Source organism: Notolepis coatsorum (assembly GCF_963971535.1).
Source record: "Notolepis coatsorum genome assembly, chromosome: 17".
Classification (NCBI taxonomy): domain Eukaryota; kingdom Metazoa; phylum Chordata; class Actinopteri; order Aulopiformes; family Paralepididae; genus Notolepis; species Notolepis coatsorum.
This window is the reverse complement of record NC_140181.1, coordinates 29,362,662-29,383,323: the sequence shown is the minus strand read 5'-3', so window position 1 is coordinate 29,383,323 and position 20,662 is coordinate 29,362,662. Positions and strand designations below refer to the sequence as shown.

At 40.8% G+C, this 20,662-nt stretch overlaps 1 protein-coding gene across 2 annotated transcripts in view; it reads right to left on the bottom strand.

The window, feature by feature from the left end:
* Positions 1-3,965: 3,965 nt before the first annotated feature.
* tcea2 (transcription elongation factor A (SII), 2) overlaps positions 3,966-20,662 on the bottom strand; it is a 53,955-nt gene continuing 37,258 nt past the window's right edge. For both annotated transcript variants that reach the window (XM_084333032.1, XM_084333033.1), the window contains exons 9-10: positions 20,403-20,474; positions 3,966-5,775 (exon numbers count right to left, since the gene is read on the bottom strand). In XM_084333032.1, coding sequence (XP_084189158.1) covers positions 5,767-5,775; positions 20,403-20,474 — 81 coding nt within the window. In that variant the 3' untranslated portion in view covers positions 3,966-5,766. The remainder of the gene's footprint in view (positions 5,776-20,402; positions 20,475-20,662) is intronic.

The following is a 20,662-nucleotide window of genomic DNA, read 5'->3' as shown; positions in this document are numbered from 1 at the left end:
ATTCTACCATTGATAGGTCTGAACCACAATTAAAGCCTCATTTGGGTGTAAAGAGCTCACACAGATATTTCAGGCCTCAGATAGCCCTTTCACACCGGCAGGGCTTCGCGCCGGTTCCGGTTCCCGAACCTAATCTTGAACCGGCCGGTGCATTCAGACCGTAAATAATTGGTTCTGAACCTGAAAAGTCGGTTCTCAGATGGAACCGAATTTTTTTTGGTTTTTCCTCGCGAAAACGGCGAACAGCAGAGGTTCGTCATTGCCATGCTGATCCATTCAACAGGTAGCGCGGAAGCGATTTGCGACTGATCTCAAAATGAGATTAGATTAAAATTAATTGTTATTATACAGCCATGCAACTAGAGTCAATAAATAAATGCTACATAAATAAATAAATGCGTGGAGAAATGGCTTAGTAAGGCAACGTTTTTATTTTTATTTCATTCATTTATGCATTTATTTATCCACTCTGGTTGGATGGTGTATTGTACTTTTGCGGGCTGGTTCACCAGAAATCACCATGTTTCAGAGGCTCCAGAACGGAGCCGGAGCCCTGCCGGTGTGAAAGGGTTCAGAGTCAGAGCCGCATTCGTCTGTAGAGCAGGGGTTCCCAAACCTTTTCAGCTCGAGACCCAAAAGAGAAATTTGGTGTTTCCCCGGGACCCAAACGTACAAAAATACATCATGAATTGCCATAACATACATTTATAAACTACTGATAAAGAACACAACAAACCATTAATTTCAAATGTATATGAAATGTATTTATTTAATTATAAAAGTACATCACAGCAATAATCTTGAGTGTAATGTTAAGTTTCTCACCACCTCATAACATACAATTTTGTAACACTTTTACAAACATGTTCTACTCTCCTTTCTATTTCTCACCCCTTTTTCAACTCTCCATTTCTTACCCCCTCCCTCCGTCCCTCAACCTTAAAAGTGCTATTCTGAGGTCATGCTGAGCATTTAGTCTGTTTCTGTATTCGTTTTTCAGGTATGCTAGAGTAGAAAACACAGATTCACATAAGTATGTGGTGCCAAACTGAATCAACACATCTACAGCTTAAAACATTGTTTTTTAATTATTAATTTTTTTTAATTGGCGACCCAATAAAAACAGGTCTGCGACCCATTTTGGGTTGCAACCCAGAGTTTGGGAAACGCTGCTGTAGAGCAACACCCCAGATCCCATTGAATTCTGAAAATGGGTGGCGTTCTCCTTTAACCCTTGTCTGATAAGGACAAAGTTGTCCTTTGAGATTCTTATTTTTTTTATAACTTTGCAGTGGTTATGTTTGTAGCCAAGATATGTGGCAAAGGTGTGTCTTTGAATTATCTTGGACTTTTTGTTTCAATCTGACATTACAAAGAAATGAAAAATCCATACAAATCTGTGTTGTTGCTAATCATTGACATATGCTAGCCTGTAATAATCCCCCCCAGAAAAATCAATTTTGCATTTGATATATTGAAAATATAAAAAAAAATGTTGATGCCATCACACAGACTGGCATTTAAAGGGTAAAAGTTCTAAAAATGTATATAATTTTTGGTGGTTATGATCAGGGCTGAAGTTGAATAAACGTAAAAATTCATGGAACAAAGTGGAAAATTATTTTAACATATTATTATGCCGTTTCTGAAGAGGACATTGTACCCATCATTGTACCCTCTCTGCCAGTGCTATAAGTCTATGGAGTGGCTCACCTTCTTTGCAGGGCTATAACTTTTTAAATTTTATTGCTATATTGACATTACAATGGCCCATTCAACATCGATTATCTATCGTTCAGGATGTGGGAACGTTATACTTTTTCATTCATACAAAAATACTGTCTAGAACAGTGGTGCCCAACCAGTCGATCGCGATCGACAGGTAGATCGCGGGCTGATTTCAAGTAGATCTTGATTAATAAAATTTGATTAAAAAAAAAAAAAAAAATTTTTTTTTTTTTTTGCTAAATCAACTCTTCCTCTCCTTGTTAACTACAACAAGCAATGCTGTTTGTTATTTAAGATGAGGTCGGACTCGGCACTGACAGATTTGTGTTCATTATGCTGCTTTTATAAAGCCTCAAATGACGGCTTACAATATACAATTTTGGCTGGTAGCTCTCGGGCTAGGTGGTAAATAAAAAAGTAGATCTTGGTTCAAAAAAGGTTGGCCACCCCTGGTCTAGAATATAAGTATGTTTTTATCGTTTTCTGCAGTAATTCCTAGAACGTGAGTTATAGGCCTAAACGCATATATAGATTATCGATTGCCGTTTCTTCCCTAGACACGCTATATAAAAAAATTCAAATGTATATGATCCGTATAGTTATGCTTCATCATGCGTGGAGGAAAGGGGGGGGGGGGGCGTTTATAATTCCTTGATCGTCACTAACTGCTTTATGTAGTATGGGTTGATTTATTGATCAGATGGTTTGTAAATAAAGAAATGTACAATTGGGCTGAAAATAACGTTAGTGTCCTCTTACCGTGTGTCAAAGAGACTGGCGGTGAAAGATCCCAAGTATAGGACGTCGATCGCCTAGGTCCATTTCCGGTTTGTATGTCGCAATAAACGCCGAAATCATATAGATTATTAAGTTTATAAAGCGATCCATTATGTACATTGTGTCTGTCGGGAGTCATGCAACAATATCTGACGGCCGGATGAATTTAATCGACGCACAGCCCCCATATCCTGTTTGCCAGTGTAACTCGCCCGACCAACCACCAGGTGGCGGTATTGAGCCGTCGTTGCCTTCACCTTTAGGGTCCAGCTGGAGCGTCGCGGGTATATATATGAATTATGAATGCCATGGCAAAAAAATGAAATATTGATCTCAATAACGCTGTACAGCGAGGTCTGGCGGTCAATAGCGCTTTAAAGCATTTCCGGCGGTGAATGTGTTAACACTTTCAGCGCCAGAGGTCGCTGTGTACTGTGTGGTAAGAAGGCCACCGCTTTAAAGAATAGGGATACATGGCGGTGTTTGCAGGGCTATATTTAAACTATATTAAATATCATAGCTATGGATATAATACTATTGGCCATTTGACATCGAGTATCTATCGTTCAATTTGTGAAAAATAAATAATTTTTTCATCCATACATTCCCGTTTTATACTGTGGTGAATGAGTATAGTTTTAGAGTAATCATGTCTAATGAAAACGCCGATATGCAGCGTAGTGCATTTCACAAAAAAACTTGCAGTTTTTCGCCTGTATCAACAATCAATCTGAAATCAACGCTATATTATCAGTATTATGTTTCATCATGAATGCATGAAAGGGTGGGGGGGGGGGTCGTTTTTCTATGCTTCGATCGTGACCAACGGAATACGTTACACACACACACATACGTTCGGATCGCAGGGAAGGGATTCTTAGATCAACGCAAGATTGATACCATATAGCCCTTACTTTGACTAGGATGTACTCCAAAAAGAATATTCCAATTATCTGATCGCCATTCCAAGTATTGATGTCGATCGTGTTGCCAACATAATCCACCAAAGAACATGAACCGGGAGTGCTTGATTCTCCTCAATCCATGTGTTATAAACGCTTGTCCTGCCGGACAAGGAAAACCCGGACCGGACTTTTTAGATCGATGGACAGCCCAAGCCAGAGTGTTTCAAAGGATGTGCAATACAGGCCGGCGGTATTGGACATTTGCAATCTCAGACTCATTCCCACTCCCTCGATGGATTATTAATGGGAATATCGAATAAAATAAATAACGATAGAAAACCCGAGAAATCTCAGGTCTGGCGCCCAACGCATGGCGAGTTAACCCGGGATATCTCAGGTCTGGCCCCGAATGTGTTAATGTGTAAAGAGTGTAACACTTTAGTTTTCAGACACATGGGTTAATAATGCAAGACTTTGTGCGCGTTAGTGATGTGTGGGGAATGGATATACAGTATGACCGGACACCATAAAATAATATCAATACCACACATTCAATCTATCTGCCATGTTTTTGTTTATTTACTTGTTTCTTTTCTTCACAAATTTCTATTTCACAATCAAATAAAGCCTGTTTCCTATCTGGGTTGATGATGTTTCCTTTTCGAGTCATGTCACCTGTATAGACAACGCAGTTTTGGCTGCAAACATTTCAAAATGTTATACATACACATTTTGTATTTTCTATACAGATAAGTATCTATTGCTATTGCATGAAAATCTCACACCTCCAAAATAGTCACATTTTCAAACCTTAAGAAAAAAGCATCTGTATTTTTCAAGTGACAACTATACATTTTAAATAAATACAATAAACTTTGCATTAGTTTCAAGGGTCCTAGTATTAGGAAACCTATTAGAGTCCTATTTGAACTGGATTAGTATTACTGGGGAGAGGTCCCGTTATGCCATTATTTCATGGTTATGTGTGTAATTCCAGCAGATAATTCATACTGGATGAGGAATCTCTGGTCTCAAATTACTGCATTTATCCTGGATGTAAAAGGTTATGATCTACATTCTGCCAGCTGCCACAAAACATAACTATTACATTAGACATTTCCAATGGCCATTATCAGATTAGGTTTTTTGAGAAACTGAAAAAAGTAACTTTCTGAAATGACCAGTGGTACATGGCTGCATTTATATAGTGCTTTTATCCAAAGCTCTTTACAATTTGTTCCTCACACTTTACCCATTCACTCACACACCGACGGCAGAGGCAACCATGCAAGGTGCCAACCTGCTCATCAGGAGCAATTAGGGGTTAAGTGTCTTGCTCAAGGACACTTCAACATGCTGCCCGGGAATCAAACCGGGAACCTCCGGAACACCAGACGACTGCTCTACCTCCCGAGCCACTGTTGCCCCCGCACCAGCGTGAAATATAAGTCATTGCCAAGGTAACACACCGTCGACACTGTTGAAAACAATAGGAAATCGACAAACTAAATATTACAGTCTAATCTAATTTACCGGTAGTTAACGGTTTCAATATTAGCCATGTTAACATGCTAGCGAAGAAAAAATATATTTTACAAGCTTTTAACATTACACCTATCTGTATTTGAATGTATTTAGTCTTACCCATTAACCACAGGATATGTTTTAACTTGGTTTTATATAATTTCTCTGTATTCTGGTCGTTTTTAAAATGTGAAATTAAGTTTTATATATCTGAAAGTGATCCATATTTCACACAATCTATATTTAATATGATAGCAACAAGGCAGATTGGTACTAAATTAAAACTATGAAGGCTCTACAAAAAGGAATTACAAATACAGAACCGCCCCCCCCCGTAAGATGAGTCCAGTTGGAATAAGGCTTCGCTTAACACAGAAATGGACCATGTAAACTTTAAATTCAATAATATATATATATATATAAAGAAAAAAGGAAAACCACCCAAAACTGGATTTACGAGGTTTCCATGTGACAGAAGTATTATACAAAATCAGCAGCAAAATAATAATTAGTGGCACAGAGTGGCAAAGCAAGGCACAACCAATGTTTGCAAAAGCCCTAAAGAAAGTAACTTTTTTAAGCAAACTTGAGCTTCGACCATCTTTATCAAAACCAAAATGGTTTAAGTGCTACATACAAAAATTAGGTGCTACATACAAAAGAAAATAAATCTAAATTAGATTAAATGGCAACAATTCACTCTAGATATTATATACAGACTAATGATTATATATTCAAAATAAGAAAAAAAAAGAAAACACAAAAATCAATCATTCAAATTAAAGATGAATTCCAGGTAATTTCATGGAGAACATCCATCCCCCTCTTCTTCTCAACAGAACTAGAGGAAGGAAGAGACAGACAGGTTAGGATTTAAACAATACAGGAAACAGTTCCGTCGTCAAATAATCAATAGTGTGAAACCATTTTAGACGATTTTACTACCTTTAGACCAGTTTTTTTTTACTACCTTTAGACCAGTGTTTTACTACCTTTAGACCAGTGTTTTACTACCTTTAGACCAGTGTTTTACTACCTTTAGACTAGTATTTTACTACCTTTAGACCAGTGTTTTACTACCTTTAGACCAGTATTTTACTCCCTTTAGACCAGTGTTTTTACAACCTTCAGGACAGTGTTTTACTATCTTTAGACCAGTGTTTTACTACCGTTAGGACAGTTTTTTTTACTCCCTTTAGACAAGCATTTTATTACCTTTAGGTCAGTGTTGTACTACATTTAGGAGAGGGGTTCTCAAGGTTTTGATGACTGAAGGCCAATTTAGGGACCAATCATAGTCAAGCTTTCTAACCAAGTAGGGTCCATTTGATAAGATATGGTAGTTTATAGCTAAATGTTTTAGTGATGGAATGGAAAATAAAATGGTTAAACTAAAAAGGAGCTGTCAATCAAGCGTGATCTGATCACGCCCCTAAGGAGGCAATCAGCCAATCAAAGGGGATAGGATCCCATTGACAGGCAACCACAAAAGAAGTTCAGTTTTCTTGATTGAAATTAAACAGATTTCTCAGGGTTTGAACACTGTTGGAAACATTTGGGATGAAATAAGTACACAACTCAATGTATAACATAGTTCTAGCGTTTTTTTTAAACATTTTAATGCAGAAATATTACAGATATATTACATATTTCACCCTTAAATTAATACAAGATTAGCAATTGTATTTGTTTACAACATAAGCCAATTACTGTAGGAATTACTGAAGCACATTTAAAAAGTAAGTAAGTAAAACTTTATTTGTATAGCGCCCTTCTCAGCACGAGTGCACAGAGTGCTTCACAGCATTTTTAAAACATCAGTAAAAATACAAGAAAGAGTATGTGAAGAGAAGAAAAAAAAACATTAAAATTAGCTAAAACACCAGAATAGACAACAAAAAACGGCTACGAGTGTTTAAAAAGCCTGCCTGTAGAAGTGGGTTTTTAGCTGCCAAATGTGTGTTAAACCTTTGTTAAAAAGTATTTTTTTAAGTCCGTTTTGAAATTGCCTTGACAATCCATGTATTCACAGTTGTGAAGTTAAACTCAAGTTTCAAGTTCAAGTTTGTTTATTATTCGTCACATAAAATACATGAGTGAAATGCTTAAAACAAACTAAATGTGTTCGTGATTAACTACTGAAACTACCGTTTTTAACTATGAATGAACACAATACTCTAACTTACCATCTTTAGATAATAAAGTACTCAACCTCTACTGTCTTTAACTATGAATGAACAACACTAACACATTGAAAACATTGTTCCTCTGAAGACGTAAAAACTGACTTGGTTCTTCGTCTGAGGTACGTGATTGACTGACTATGGAAGTGATATTCCACTGCTCCTTGGTTAAAAATACCTTCAGTTTAACAACAAATTGCCATTTTGCCACTCATCCATTTTCATTGAGTCCATTCCAAAAGGGTGCATTACCATCTGGGAGACGATAGGGGGCACTTTTTCACATCCGAGCTCCTGATGGAGCTGGTTTCCCAACGGTAGACTCGGTTGATGAAATAATAAATGAATAATAATTCAGATCGCTAATAAAAAAATAAAACGATAATTGACGTGCTGGGCATTCAGGGGGCGGGCTGATAACGTGTTATGTCGTCCGTGGCATCCGAAGTGTTAACCCTTAGAAGTCAACGGGGCCTATTGCTCCCGTGGGCGGAGAACAAAAGAATTAGAATCTCTCACAAATGCTCAGGAAGTCCCGTTTTTCAAAAATCTGTAAAAATAGCACAAAGACAATTTCGAGTGCATAATAGTGTAATCTATATGTATCCTTACTTGCTAAACATAATACGACTTGTAAATATGTTTAATTCTTGCTCAATTGTATAGTTCTAAATATCCCTGTATTCCCCCGAAACTACAACGCGTCACGTACATGCACGCGCGCACACACACACAGCGCATAGGTGTTAATCACTGAGTGATCTAATATGCATATTCTTCAGCGCGAGAGGGGGGGGGTTGTGTTTCCCACTGTCTGTCGTTGATAATATAATCTGAAGAGGTCCTGCATTATTATTATTATCATTCTCGAGAATACACGCGGACCCGACGGAACGTTAACTTATGAATAAAAAGTAGTCTAACATGCTTTTCATCCTCGCCCGTGTATATACCCACGTCGCGCTAAAACATCAACTACTGTATGAGTAGAGACAGAGTGCTTGTGTGTACGAGTTATGATGAGTTATCTCGCAGTTTTCTAGAGTAGAAAGGTGCGCCCAGTAGAGCACACACACACACACACAGAAGGAATTTCTTGTACAGCGAGTTGGGCGTTTTATTTATTTTATCACTTGTAGGCTACCATAGCGAAGGCTCATGGCAGCAACGTTAGTGGTTGAAACGTGATTCGAGAGTGATACCAAGTGGAAGGAAATATATCCTGTCATCAGTGCGTATAGCAGGTATCCTCGAAATTCTCCGCTATCAACTCTGCAAGCTCCTGTCTGTCCGCCTGCACTGCTGCTCCAACTGCCTGTGTCTGTCTACTGCTTTGGTCCAATCATATTCAGAGTCCCGTCAGAATCCCGCCCCCCCACCCACAGTCTGCGAATCAGAGGCAGAGTAGGGCGGGTCTTCACGAAATGCGTGTTGTCTCTTTCAACGGGTTGGAGTCAGAGCGAGAGTTGACAGCGCATATACAGGTAGTCTAATCTGCAGGTACTGTAGCGAGTAGCATAGTTTTGCCAGCAGGCAGTTAGTAGAAAAATATGGCATGTTCAAAGATGGCCAGTAAAATAAAAGTCAACAGTGAAAATCGCTGCAATAATAATTCTTTCTTTCTTTCTTTCTTTCTTTCTTTCTTTCTTTCTTTCTTTCTTTCTTTCTTTCTTTCTTTCTCTCTCTCTCTCTCTCTCTCTCTCTCATTCTAGAGAAATACAACCACAAATTGTTATTGGTTTGCTTCTTTTTCTTACAGTACTATATATACTGTACTTTACTGTATATACTGTACCATCCACTGTACTGAAACATCTCAATATAAGTAATCATGGTATGCTGCAAAAGGTGATATGGTATGTGATATGGTACAGTACTGTAAATACCATCTCTCTCTCTCTATCTCTCTCTCTCTCTCTCTCTCTCTGGCTTTATTGAGGAAGGGCACACCTCTATCAGCTGAGTAACAATGTTCATCAAAGTGTTGAGTGCTACAGTGTAGGTTAGTATATTAGGACAAGTGCATACCTACATGTATGACCTATATCTATCTACTACTTTTGGATATGAGCATTTTTTCAATACCCAACTATGTAGTGGCCGCTTGTCGCTAGGCTAGGCCTCCTGCTGGGTCCATTCACTGGAATAACAAAGGAATGACTGGGCCTTTGCTCCAGGTGTGAAATGGTTCTAGTGACAATGATCACATTGAATTCTGGGAGTGTAGTTCTCTCATCAGATAGCTGAATGAACTTGGATCTAGTTCAAAGTCCTATACTGAAAAGGTGTTAGGATTTTACCAGAATGTTTGATAGGACATTGATTGAAAACTATCGTCTCAAATTTGACAATTGATGGCTTATTTTGAAGGTATGAATCTGTAATTTTATATTATGTAACAAAAAAAAAGGGGGAAATTCTCAGGAGGAGGAGCTATTTAGGTTAGACTTCTAAGGGTTAAATGAACAGAGTAAAAAATGATCACGCCCCCCCCCCCTTATTTTTATTTTTTTTTAACCGCGGATGCCGCGGTTGTCTGTTCTGCATCCGCGGGTGCCTTGACACACGCAGGATTGCGGTGATGCGGTTACTGCGACAGCCCTAATGTCGTCAGGCCGCTCGATGCCAGGTGTTAAGTTTTTTTTTTTTAATCTTTCTTCCCCTCCTTTTTCCCGATTTCTTTCTCCCATCCCACCCTTCTGTTGGTCCGGGAGACCGGAGACTGTCACATGCTTTCCTCCGACGCATGTGCAGCCTGGGGCAGGCCAACCTGGCCGCGCAGGTTCTCACCGGGGAGAGTGTAGCGTGTGGGAGGCCACACTATCTCTCCTTAGTTCCAACCCTTGTTGAGCAGGCGCCCCAACCGAACTGTAGGGGTCGCTGTCCACAACGCCCAGGACCCACCCTTCAGCTTTCCCACCCCCTGATACAGCCAATTGAATCAGTGTGAGAGGCCAGCCAAGCTGATAGCAATGCCGGGAGCTGGATTCGAACAGGCAAATCCAGTGTCTCCCGGTGTTGGTGACGAACGTAATCTCCGTGCGCCACCTGCCCCCCGTTAAGTGTTTTTAAAATGGGTCAGTAGCACAGCGACTCCATGTTGGAACAGTTTGTAAGCTGTAAGGTAAACAAGGCTACGGTCTCAAAGTCTCTTAAGATAAGGAAACACAATGACTGGCATTCCCGTTTCAGATAAGGCCACATGGGCAATTTCTTATGACACGATATTGGGAGGTCAATATTGCTCTTAAAAGGAGCACTTCACCAAAAAAAAAAAAGAACAATGTTGATATAAAGACACAGTATTGCATTTTTCATCTACATCATTTAATTGAGCTGTAAATTAACACATCACCGGTGGCCAGATTCAAACTTATTTATTCTCAATAACTGTCTAAACTAAATTAATGTGTGCAAAACTGCGAGCTATGTGCGTGAGATTATGTGCAAATAAAATCTGTAATTTTTTGGCTAAGTGCACTAGTGCAGTATTAAGTTGCAGTATGGAGTGGCGACTGTGACAGGATAAGTCAGGGGTGGAAAGTGTGTATTTGACTCCAGAACTGTACCGTTTATAATGGCTACCATCTACAGAGTGCTGCAATGTTCACACATTAGAACACCTTCACAGTTCCTCATCCAAAATATTCATGCTAATGATATTGCCTGATCATATCAGTGTATGCAATTCTTTTTAATTCAGTGAAAATAAGGCGTCTGTTCCAGAGCTTCCTGGTGTCATATTTTCCTCACTTATGTTTCCTTGCGTTAAGGCCTGCACTGTGTGCTTACAAAACAAAACGCATAGAAAAATACTTCCCACAAACCATTAGCTTCTCAAATTAGCCTGTTCACCTTGACCCACAGCTCTGAGATAAATAAGGGCAGGGGCAGTGAGGGAGGGAGTGAGGGGGTGAGTGGGTGTGTGTGTGTATGTATGTGTGGAGGTGGAGAGGAGAAACAAAGAAAGAGGTAGACAGGAAGGAGGGAGTGAAGGGAGAAGGGCTATAGATTAAACAGAGTGACAAGGAGAGGTGAGAGAGAGCGATGAAAGGAAGAGGGGAGGTAAGAAAACGTCCAGTTGTCATTATCTGCCGTCATCTTGTGGTTGGCAAGTGGTACTACAGGACCAGACTAGACCTCATCCGCACAGGACTGGTATCACATGTGGCATTACTGATCCAATGCAAAAGTGCTGTGAAAACCCCACTTATTTGGGGCATGAGAGTGTCTTTGTAGGACATGTTGCCTTCCTTTCCCTATTGGTTGATGACAACTTGTAGCAGGTCACACAGAGGTGGTCCGATTTGTAATTTGTAAAACGTAAATAAAGTACCAATTCACCACAGGAAAAAAGGTACATAATGTACATTTTGTTATAGCCATAAGTAATATATTTAATTATAATTTTTTCCCCCTCCTTTTTCCGATTTCTCTCCCATCCCACTGTTAGTCGTTATGCCAATTCCCAACCCCCTTCCTGGTTGTTGCGCACCCCCCCTACTGTTGGTCCGGGAGGCCAGAGACTGTCACATGCTTTCTTCCGACACATGTGCAGCCAGCCGGCAGCCAGCCTGGCAGCGCAGATTCTCACCGGGAGAGTGTAACGTGTGGAAGGTCACACTACCTTTCTCCAGATCCTACCCTCGCTGTGCAGGCGCCCCGACCGAACTGTAGGGTTTGCTGTCCACAACGCCCAGGACCCACCCACGGCTTCCCTCCCCCTAACTCAGGCAAACGAGTTAGTATAGCGATCAGCCCAAGCCAAGGCAATGCTGACTCTCCGAAAGTCGAGACCGCAGCCTCTTGCATTGGTGATTAGCACAATCTCCGCTACACCACCTGACCGCCATATTTACATTTCGTATAGTCAAAAGTCCAAAACAAACACCATGATCGGGAGTTGAACCAACAATGATTGTGGTCACAGGTGAATGCTCCCACCACTAGACTTAAGACACCCACCCTGATATAAACACAGCTCCCACCACTAGACTAAGGTCGCTTTCACACAGGAGCTGTTTGGTCCGGACTATCGGACCAGAATTCGATAGTCCGCTTTTTTGGGTTCGTGTGAATGCGCGTCGAACTCGGTCCGCGGACCAAACACGCAAACTCTGGTCCGCCAAAAAACATAGGTCTCGGTTCGCTTCATCGGACCAACCGCGGACCAAACATAGGAAGTCACCTGATAAACTATGCATCTTGGGTAGAAGGAAGAAAAAAACACTGCAGCTTATTATTATTATTACCGCGGTGCACGGCATTCACTGCAAAACAAGCACACTGTACACATATGGGCAGAAGACCAAATAAAACAGCTGCTTGTGGGCACTCACAAAAACAACGAGGTGTACAAGTTGTTTAGCGAGAGGATGGTGGTAATGGGCTTCAATAGAACAATGGATCAACGCCACGTCAAAATAAAAAACTCCGCCTCCGCTGATCTGGAGTCAGACAGGGCTCGCAGTCCACACAGACGCGCGCGCACACGGGCTCGCAGCCACACACATTTCCACTCTCTATTGTCCAATAGACAAGTGCCCTTTTCGACCTCATGTCATTGTTCAGAACGTTTTGGTGTGCTTGACAAATTGCTGTGTGAATGCAGACGAACCAAATGAAGAATGCAACAATGTTGCAACTTCACCACCAGAACCGCACCGAGTCCACCAAAACTATATGTGAAAGCAACCTAAGGCCTTGTCCAGACTAAAACGATTTCGGTCATATCAGGCAAAGTATTTGATCGTATGTACCTTTCATCCACACGGAACTGCGTTCTGGGAGCCTGAAGACGCTACTTTCTGAGACCAGCTTTCAGAGTGCGCAATTCTGAAGACGCCCCCCACTGTGTCATCATCTTTACAAGCGAAACGCGTCTTCTCCTGAACCGATGACGTGATAGCCCACCTCTCCCTTACCCCACGTGTGAAAACATCACAACAACAATGGCATGTACAGAGTAGTTGTGTTCGTGTTACAGAAGCTATTGAGCTTGATCGGGCCTTTACAGCTAAATGTACTACCACCGTCGACAACAGATTGACATCTCCCTTAATCCATATGCAAACCCAGCCAACAAAAAGAAACATGATACATACGTCTTATTGTCCTGGCTAGAAGTGTTTATTAAACACCGGGAGGCTACTGTGATGAAATACATGTTACTAGCTAGAGATTAGCGTCACATAGTGGGCCTTTTTCTGAAAACCCAAGTAGTTGCCAAGCACATACTGTTCCATAGCATATGCCTTCAGTTGATCATGACAAATCCTCTTACCTTGATGATTAAAAAGCCTCCATTGTGGGGCGGCGTGGCTCAGGGGTAGAGCGGGTCGTCCAATGATCGAAGGGTTGGTGGTTCGAATCCCGCTCAAGCCCATGTCCATCCCACTGCCGTTGTGTCCTTGGGCAAGACACTTAACCTACTTGCCTCGTATGAATGTGTATGCATGTGAATGAATGTTGGTGGTGGTCGGAGGGGCCGTAGGCGTTGATTATTCGCCACGCTTCCGTGAGTCTGCCTCAGGGCAGCTCTGGCTGCAATTGTAGCTTACCACCACCGGTATGACTGTGTATGAACGAATAATGGACTCTGTGAAGCGCTCTGGGTGCCATGAAGAGCGCTATATAAATCCAAGTCATTATTATTATTATTATTATAGTTTTGTAAATAGTATTCCCATGGCTGCTGTTGTGCTGTAGCCAGCGAGCTATGCTATCAACATTAACTAAATAGCTAACCAACTAAATACAATAGACAGTGGTATCCTGAGGTAACGTTAAATACAGACAACGTTTGCTACAATTACAGTGGTATCCTGAGGTAACGTTAAATACAGACAACGTTTGCTACAATTACAGTGGTATCCTGAGGTAACATTAAATACAGACAACGTTTGCTAGTCGAAAGGACTGGACACACACATGGACAAGTTAAACATCAATCAATACATTTATTACAACACAGGTAGTTTGAGCTGCCTCCGACCACACCACGGGGCTATTATATTATATACGGCTTTGAGCTCTCTCTCTCCTGCCGATTAAAATCCACAGCTCTTCCTCCTCCTCATCACCGGCTGCCTGTGAAGCTGGACTCGCGCCACGGAGTGTGTGTCTCTCCTATCCATTGAAAACTAGCGTCGGCTCAAAAGCACAGATTCGGACACACAAGTTAACGAAAACAACGATCGACAACACTTCCGGTCGGGGTTTTCAAAATAAAAGAGCGACGTCTAAAACAGGAAAAACATTTATTTAGTAAATTTGTGGAACGCACTTATTATCGAAACGAAAAACTAAAAAGATCAAAATCGTTTTAGTCTGGACAAGGCCTAAGACAACCACCCACCCTTATACAAACACAGCTCTCACCACTAGACTAAGGCCTTGTCCAGACTAAAACGTTTGATCTTTTTAGTTTCCATTTAAAAAAAAAAGTTTCCGTAAAAACGAAACAGTTTCAAGAAATAAGTGCGTGCCACAAATTTACAAAATAAATGTCTTTCCTGTTTTAGACGTCACTCTCGTGCCGTCGTTGTTTTTGATAACTTGTGCTGTCCGGTTTTGTGCTTTTGAGCCGACGCTAGTTTCCAACGGATAGGAGAGACGACACCGCGGCGCAAAGGAGGAGGAAGAGCTGTGGATTTTAATCGGCAGGAGAGAGAGCTCAAAGCCGTATATAATATAATATAATAGCCTCGTGGTGCGGTCGGAGGCAGCTCAAACTACCTGTGTTGTATTAAATTAATTGATTGATGTTTAACTTGTCCCTGTGTGTGTCCAGTCCTTTCGACTAGCAAACGTTGTCTGTATTTAGACTGTTTTCGCCTAAAGGTACATGCCTAAGTAAATGGAAGATTGCTCCACTTCTGCGAGGTCAATTTGCATGTTCTTGGTATCTAGGAACATCTAGGGACCTGGGGGTATGTATTTCCAGTGTCAGAAATATTACTGTCTGTTACTAGGCTGAGTAAATTGTAATGAAGAAAAGGAGAATATAAATTATGATTTTTGCATCTTTGATCAAACATTTATACAGGTAGGAGAAAATGCTCACTGAGCTCATTCACCACCTTATTGAGATCATGTGTACAAAAACTCTAAGCAAATGAATAAAGGGAAGATGATTAAACAGAAGGATTTGTAGCTACAGTAATTAATGATAATCGATTTTAATTATAAATTCATATTTGACCTTGAACTTGACCGTGACCTTATTATGGCCAAATCATACATCTATGGATAGGGAAAATGCTCATCTTTCCAATGGCAGGGTTGAATCTGGATTTAGTCATTTCCTTGCGGTTTTTACGATAATTAGCATTTTCCGATAAATTCGTATTTCCGATAAATCGTATAAAACATTGGTAAAATGAAAATATACACTTTGACTACTGTTTTTGATAGGGTTATGGTCTTTACTCTTGGCTACAAAAAAAATATATTTAAAAACATTAACCTCTTAACATCCAAGGGCCCACATGTGGACGATTTTTTGCCGACCTCTAGTGGCTCGGGTGTGAATTTCTTTTAATACAATATATAGATAGAATTAAAGCCCTATTTGTTGCCTGTCGATTGCCCTTTCAGGTGACAAAATCCGTTCAGCGGTTCTCGAGTTACATGCCGATATGTGAGGCGTGCCCCAAAGTATGCAAAAGTACACATTACCACCCCCGACTCCCGGGGCTCTAGCTCCGTCAATCATTTGGCGATCTTGAAAATCTTTGCAGAGGGTTGTAGCCAATGAGTGTGGCTTTCTAATGATACCCAATGATGATCTGATAATTGGGGATCTAATACGGTCTCTATTGATCGATTTATGATAAAGAAAAGCAGAAGGCTTTACAGGTTAACGTTACCTCAGGATTGATTGATTGATTGAAAAGTTTATTAACAGATTGCAGAATGGGTACAGTACAGCTCAATACATACAATTGCTAAGAGGATGCAGACCTGAGAAAGACTTTAGTCTTGTTTCCATCAGGGTCCCCCATTTTCAATTCATCATATGACACACATGACATACAGATAGACAGTACTGCTACATCTATACATTTATGACATACCAGATTTTCAAATACAGTACTGTTTGTGATACTAAAAAAATCCAGAAGAAGAGTATATACATTTGACATAGAAACTGTGCATTGGGGGAGGTTGGGTAAGTGGGGTGGGGCTGTACATTAGACTAGATTAGGATACCACTGTAATTGTAGCAAAAGTTGTCTGTATTTAACGTTACCTCAGGATACCACTGTCTATTGTATTTAGTTGGTTAGCTATTTAGCTAATGTTGATAGCATAGCATCAACGCTAGCTCGCTGGCTACAACTCAACACCAGCCATGGGAATACTATTTACTAATTTTTTTTTTTTTTTTTTTATACTTACATTTTTATTTGTAGTTTTTTATTTACAAACATCAAAGACAATACTGTACGACAGACACAATTATAAAGAAATAATATCAAAACAACAAAGGGGGACAAAAATAAATAAAAAGGAGTGACATGGGTTCATCGGTCCATACATTGTTTATTTACATTTCAACTTCTTTTCTTGTTTCTTTTTCATTCTTCTGTGATGTCGTTTCTTTTCTTCCTATATTCCTTCCACTTTTCCCATTTTGACTCAAATTTCTCCTCTTGTAGCCTCAGCATATGTGTGATTCTCTCCATTTCCTGCATCTCCTCTATTATCTCTGTCCATTGTTCCTTCGTCTGTGCTTCTACCCTGTACCATAGTTTAGTAAATACTTTCTTGGCTGCTACTAATAATATCTTAATCAAATATTTGTCTTCTCCCTGAATTTCTTTCTGTGATAAATTCCCTAGGTATAGTACTTGACCTGTGAGACTAAAGTACCGAAAAAGGGTACCGGTATCGATTCACAGGTACCGGTACCGTATCGGTTCAAATGTGAAAGGTACCCATCCCTAGTTATACCATTCTTCCTCCGTTATCTCAGTTTCTAATTCCTTCTCCCACTTTTCTTTTATATACAAGGTTGTAATTTCCTTGCTGTCCATTATTGCCTGATATAGTGCTGATATGACCCTCCCCCTCCTTCCTTCATATGTTTTACCATTATCTTAATTATCCCATTCTGTTCTTTGTCTCTGTCTCGTTTTATTTCTTTGTTATAGTAATCTCTAATCTGTAAATATCTAAAGTGGTCTCTATTCTCTAGTCCGAATCTTTCTTTCAATTTTTGTACAGTCTGCATCTCCCCTCCTTCTATCATTGTACATATTGCGGTTATACCCCCCTGTTCCCATCTTTTGAACCCATGGTCATCTATCCCTGGTTTGAAGTTTGTCGTGTGTTATCCATCTCAGTATCTTGGATTCTTTACTATTGTGTTCCATATATTTATAGTGAATTTGGTAATTGGGTCTAGTAGTTGTTCCCGTCTTCTGAACAGCTCCCCATCTCCTATTAGTGCCTGCACTTTGAATCCCTCTCTTTTGGTTTCTATATCTTTCCATTTGGCTTCATAATTCACATTGCACCAGCATGCTACTGTTCTAACCTGTGCCGCATAGTAATAGTCTTCTAAACTGGGTACTGCCATTCCACCTTTCTCCTTTGGTAGTTGTAGAGTCACATATCTGATCCTTGGCCTTTCCCCCCCCCCCCAAATGAATCTTGATATCAGTCTGTCCCATTCTCTGAATTGTTTTTGTGGTATTAATATAGGTAAAGACTGAAATAGATATAATAACCTTGGTAATATGTTCATCGATGGAGGCTTTTTAATCGTCAAGGTAAGAGAGAATTTGTCATGATCAACTGAAGGCGTATGCTATGGAACAGTATGTGCTTGGCTACTACTTGGGTTTTCAGAAAAAGTACATTTAGCTGTAAAAGCCTGATCAAGCTCAATAGCTTCTGTAACACTGTAAGGGAGATGTCAATCTGTTGTCGACGGTGGTTGACAACAGATTACCCAAGGGCCGCCGGCGATCAGATGTGAAAAAAGCACCCCCTATCGTCTCCCAGATGGCAAATCTCCTTTTGGAATGGACTCAATGAAAATGGATGGGGGAAAAAAATATTCCAGTCCACATTTTCCAGTCCACTGATGCAGCCGGGGTTACCAGAGTTCATTCTGGATCCTCTGAGCGCCGTGGATCATGAGTTCTACTGTATACACGTTAGATCTATACACTTATCGATTTTTTCGAATGGTGATCAGGAATTGGAATATACCAGTTGGATACCATCTGATGTCAGGTAAGGAATCTATGTTATCAGTGTTAGGATAATCAGACTCGTTTTCATGAAGATATAATCTTTTTTCTGATATGTGCTCCAGCTGTTTTACTGTAAAATCCATGAGGAAATGAAAACAGCTATTATCAGCACGCGCCTCGAACGTGCGTGCGTGCACGTATACTATTGATCATCTAGCGTTTATTTGAAAACGATTCATAAATAGGCCGACAAATATCAACGTTCTGGAATATTCCAGTAAAAGGCGATTATCACAGAATGGGCTGTTTTTCACCTAAAAACGGGTGCTTTTCAAAATGCTCTCAAACGGAAATGAAGTGATAAAAAACCAATCTGCCTTGACAACACTGACTGGAAAATGATTCTTTGATAAGCGACGGGCAAATTAGACACATAGCCATAATTTAAAACATAGATTAGGCGATATTAACGTTAACATTGGCGCCGATGGTGGCATTCAAGCACTAAGTCGTGCGCCCCCTGGTGGCACTGAAAGTGTTAACACGGCGGTGGAGACTGGATGCTGATATAAAATAAACAAATAACCAATAAATATGAAGTTATATTTGAACCTCTGTTGTCAAGCCTCGTCAATATAACCCACCCCCTTTTCTCACGAATGGATGGTGTTGTAGAGTCCGCTTTTGAGCGTTTCCCAGGGCTAACGCTAAGCTAACGGCTAACGCTAGTTAGCTTAGCCTATTACTAGTAACATTGCTCGCATCAATTATATTGCATGTCATTGATCTACCGGTCGATCACGGCCGGCTGGTTGGGCACCACTGGTCTATAGAAATAAATGCATTCGAACAAGAAAGTATAGTAGACATAGCAATGGCAAACGCTAACGGCTAACGCTAGTTAGCTTAGCCTGTTCAGCAGCTAACATTATCCGGGACATAGACATGCTCCCCATTATCCCATCGCTCGTGGCAATTATATTGCATGTCATTGATCTACTGGTCGACCACGGCCGACTGGTTGGGCACCACTGGTCTAATAGAAATAAATGCATTCGAACAAGAAACCAATGTATAGACATAGCAATGGCAAACAAAATTGCCAGGCCTAATGCGAGCCAGGGAAGTGTGCTTTGTGTAACGTGGCTTCATGTTTTCATCCACTGAGCTGTGAGGCTCCACATGCTTGTTTTTGGTTGAGGTCTGAACTCTCAAATTGCCCATAAATATCGTTTTTGTGGGTATTGTCCAGTTGTTGCTGTGTGGTTTTATCTGCCCAAAATTCAAGCAAGCATGAAAGCATTACAGTAACGACGTGTTGTGTGTGTCACGCCCCCCGCTCCCACTGGCCCGCACCCGAGACCAGCTATTTCATCGGTCCAGGTTCAGGGCCCCCGGGGACGAATCAGCGGGGGACGGGGACGGGGGGGGGGGGGAGCGTTCTCACTCAGACGGACACACCCTTTTCTGGTTCGACCCGGCGCTGATTCAACCCCGAATGGTGAGTGAGAAAGGCCCCTAAGACACCCACCCTGATACAAACACAGCTCCCACCACTAGACTAAGCCACCCACCCTGATATAAACACAGCTCTCACCACTAGACTAAGACACCCACCCTGATATAAACACAGCTCTCACCACTAGACTAAGACACTCACCCTGATACAAACACAGCATTACTATGATGGATTGTTTTAATGTTTAACGGTTATGGTTAAGATAGAAGGTTAAGGTTAGGGTTTGGGGTGAGGCCATCAGAGAAGTGTGTCTTGGTAGTCTTGAGGTAAAGGCACTTGCCTCCCATGCACGCGTCCCAGGTTCATTCCCCAGTAGGGCAACTCAAACGTTTTCTGAATATGTAATATGTACTTATTTGTAATACGTACACATTATACACTTTCATAATATGTCAATATATCACTTATGGCTATAACATAATTCTTCCTGTGTACTTTATTTACATATTTTAAGCGAGATTTGGCTGTGTATTTGTTGAGTCAGGCAACAAACACTGCAGACTCTGTTACACGGAACACGGAAGGTAGGTAGAGGTGTGTGTGTGTGCATGTGTGTTACCTTCCATCTGTTGCCACATCCATTACACAGCACAAAGGTAGTCATAGGTTCATCAGCACTCCGTGTCTGCACCTGAAAGACACACGGATCATGAGATGGTACTAGGGTTTTGATTGATTGATTGAAAACTTTATTAACAGATTGCAGAATGGGTACAATACAGTACAGCTCAATACACACAATTGTTAAGAGGATGCAGACCAGAGAAAGACTTTCGTCTTGTTTACATCAGGGTCCCCCATTTTCAATTCATCAGGACA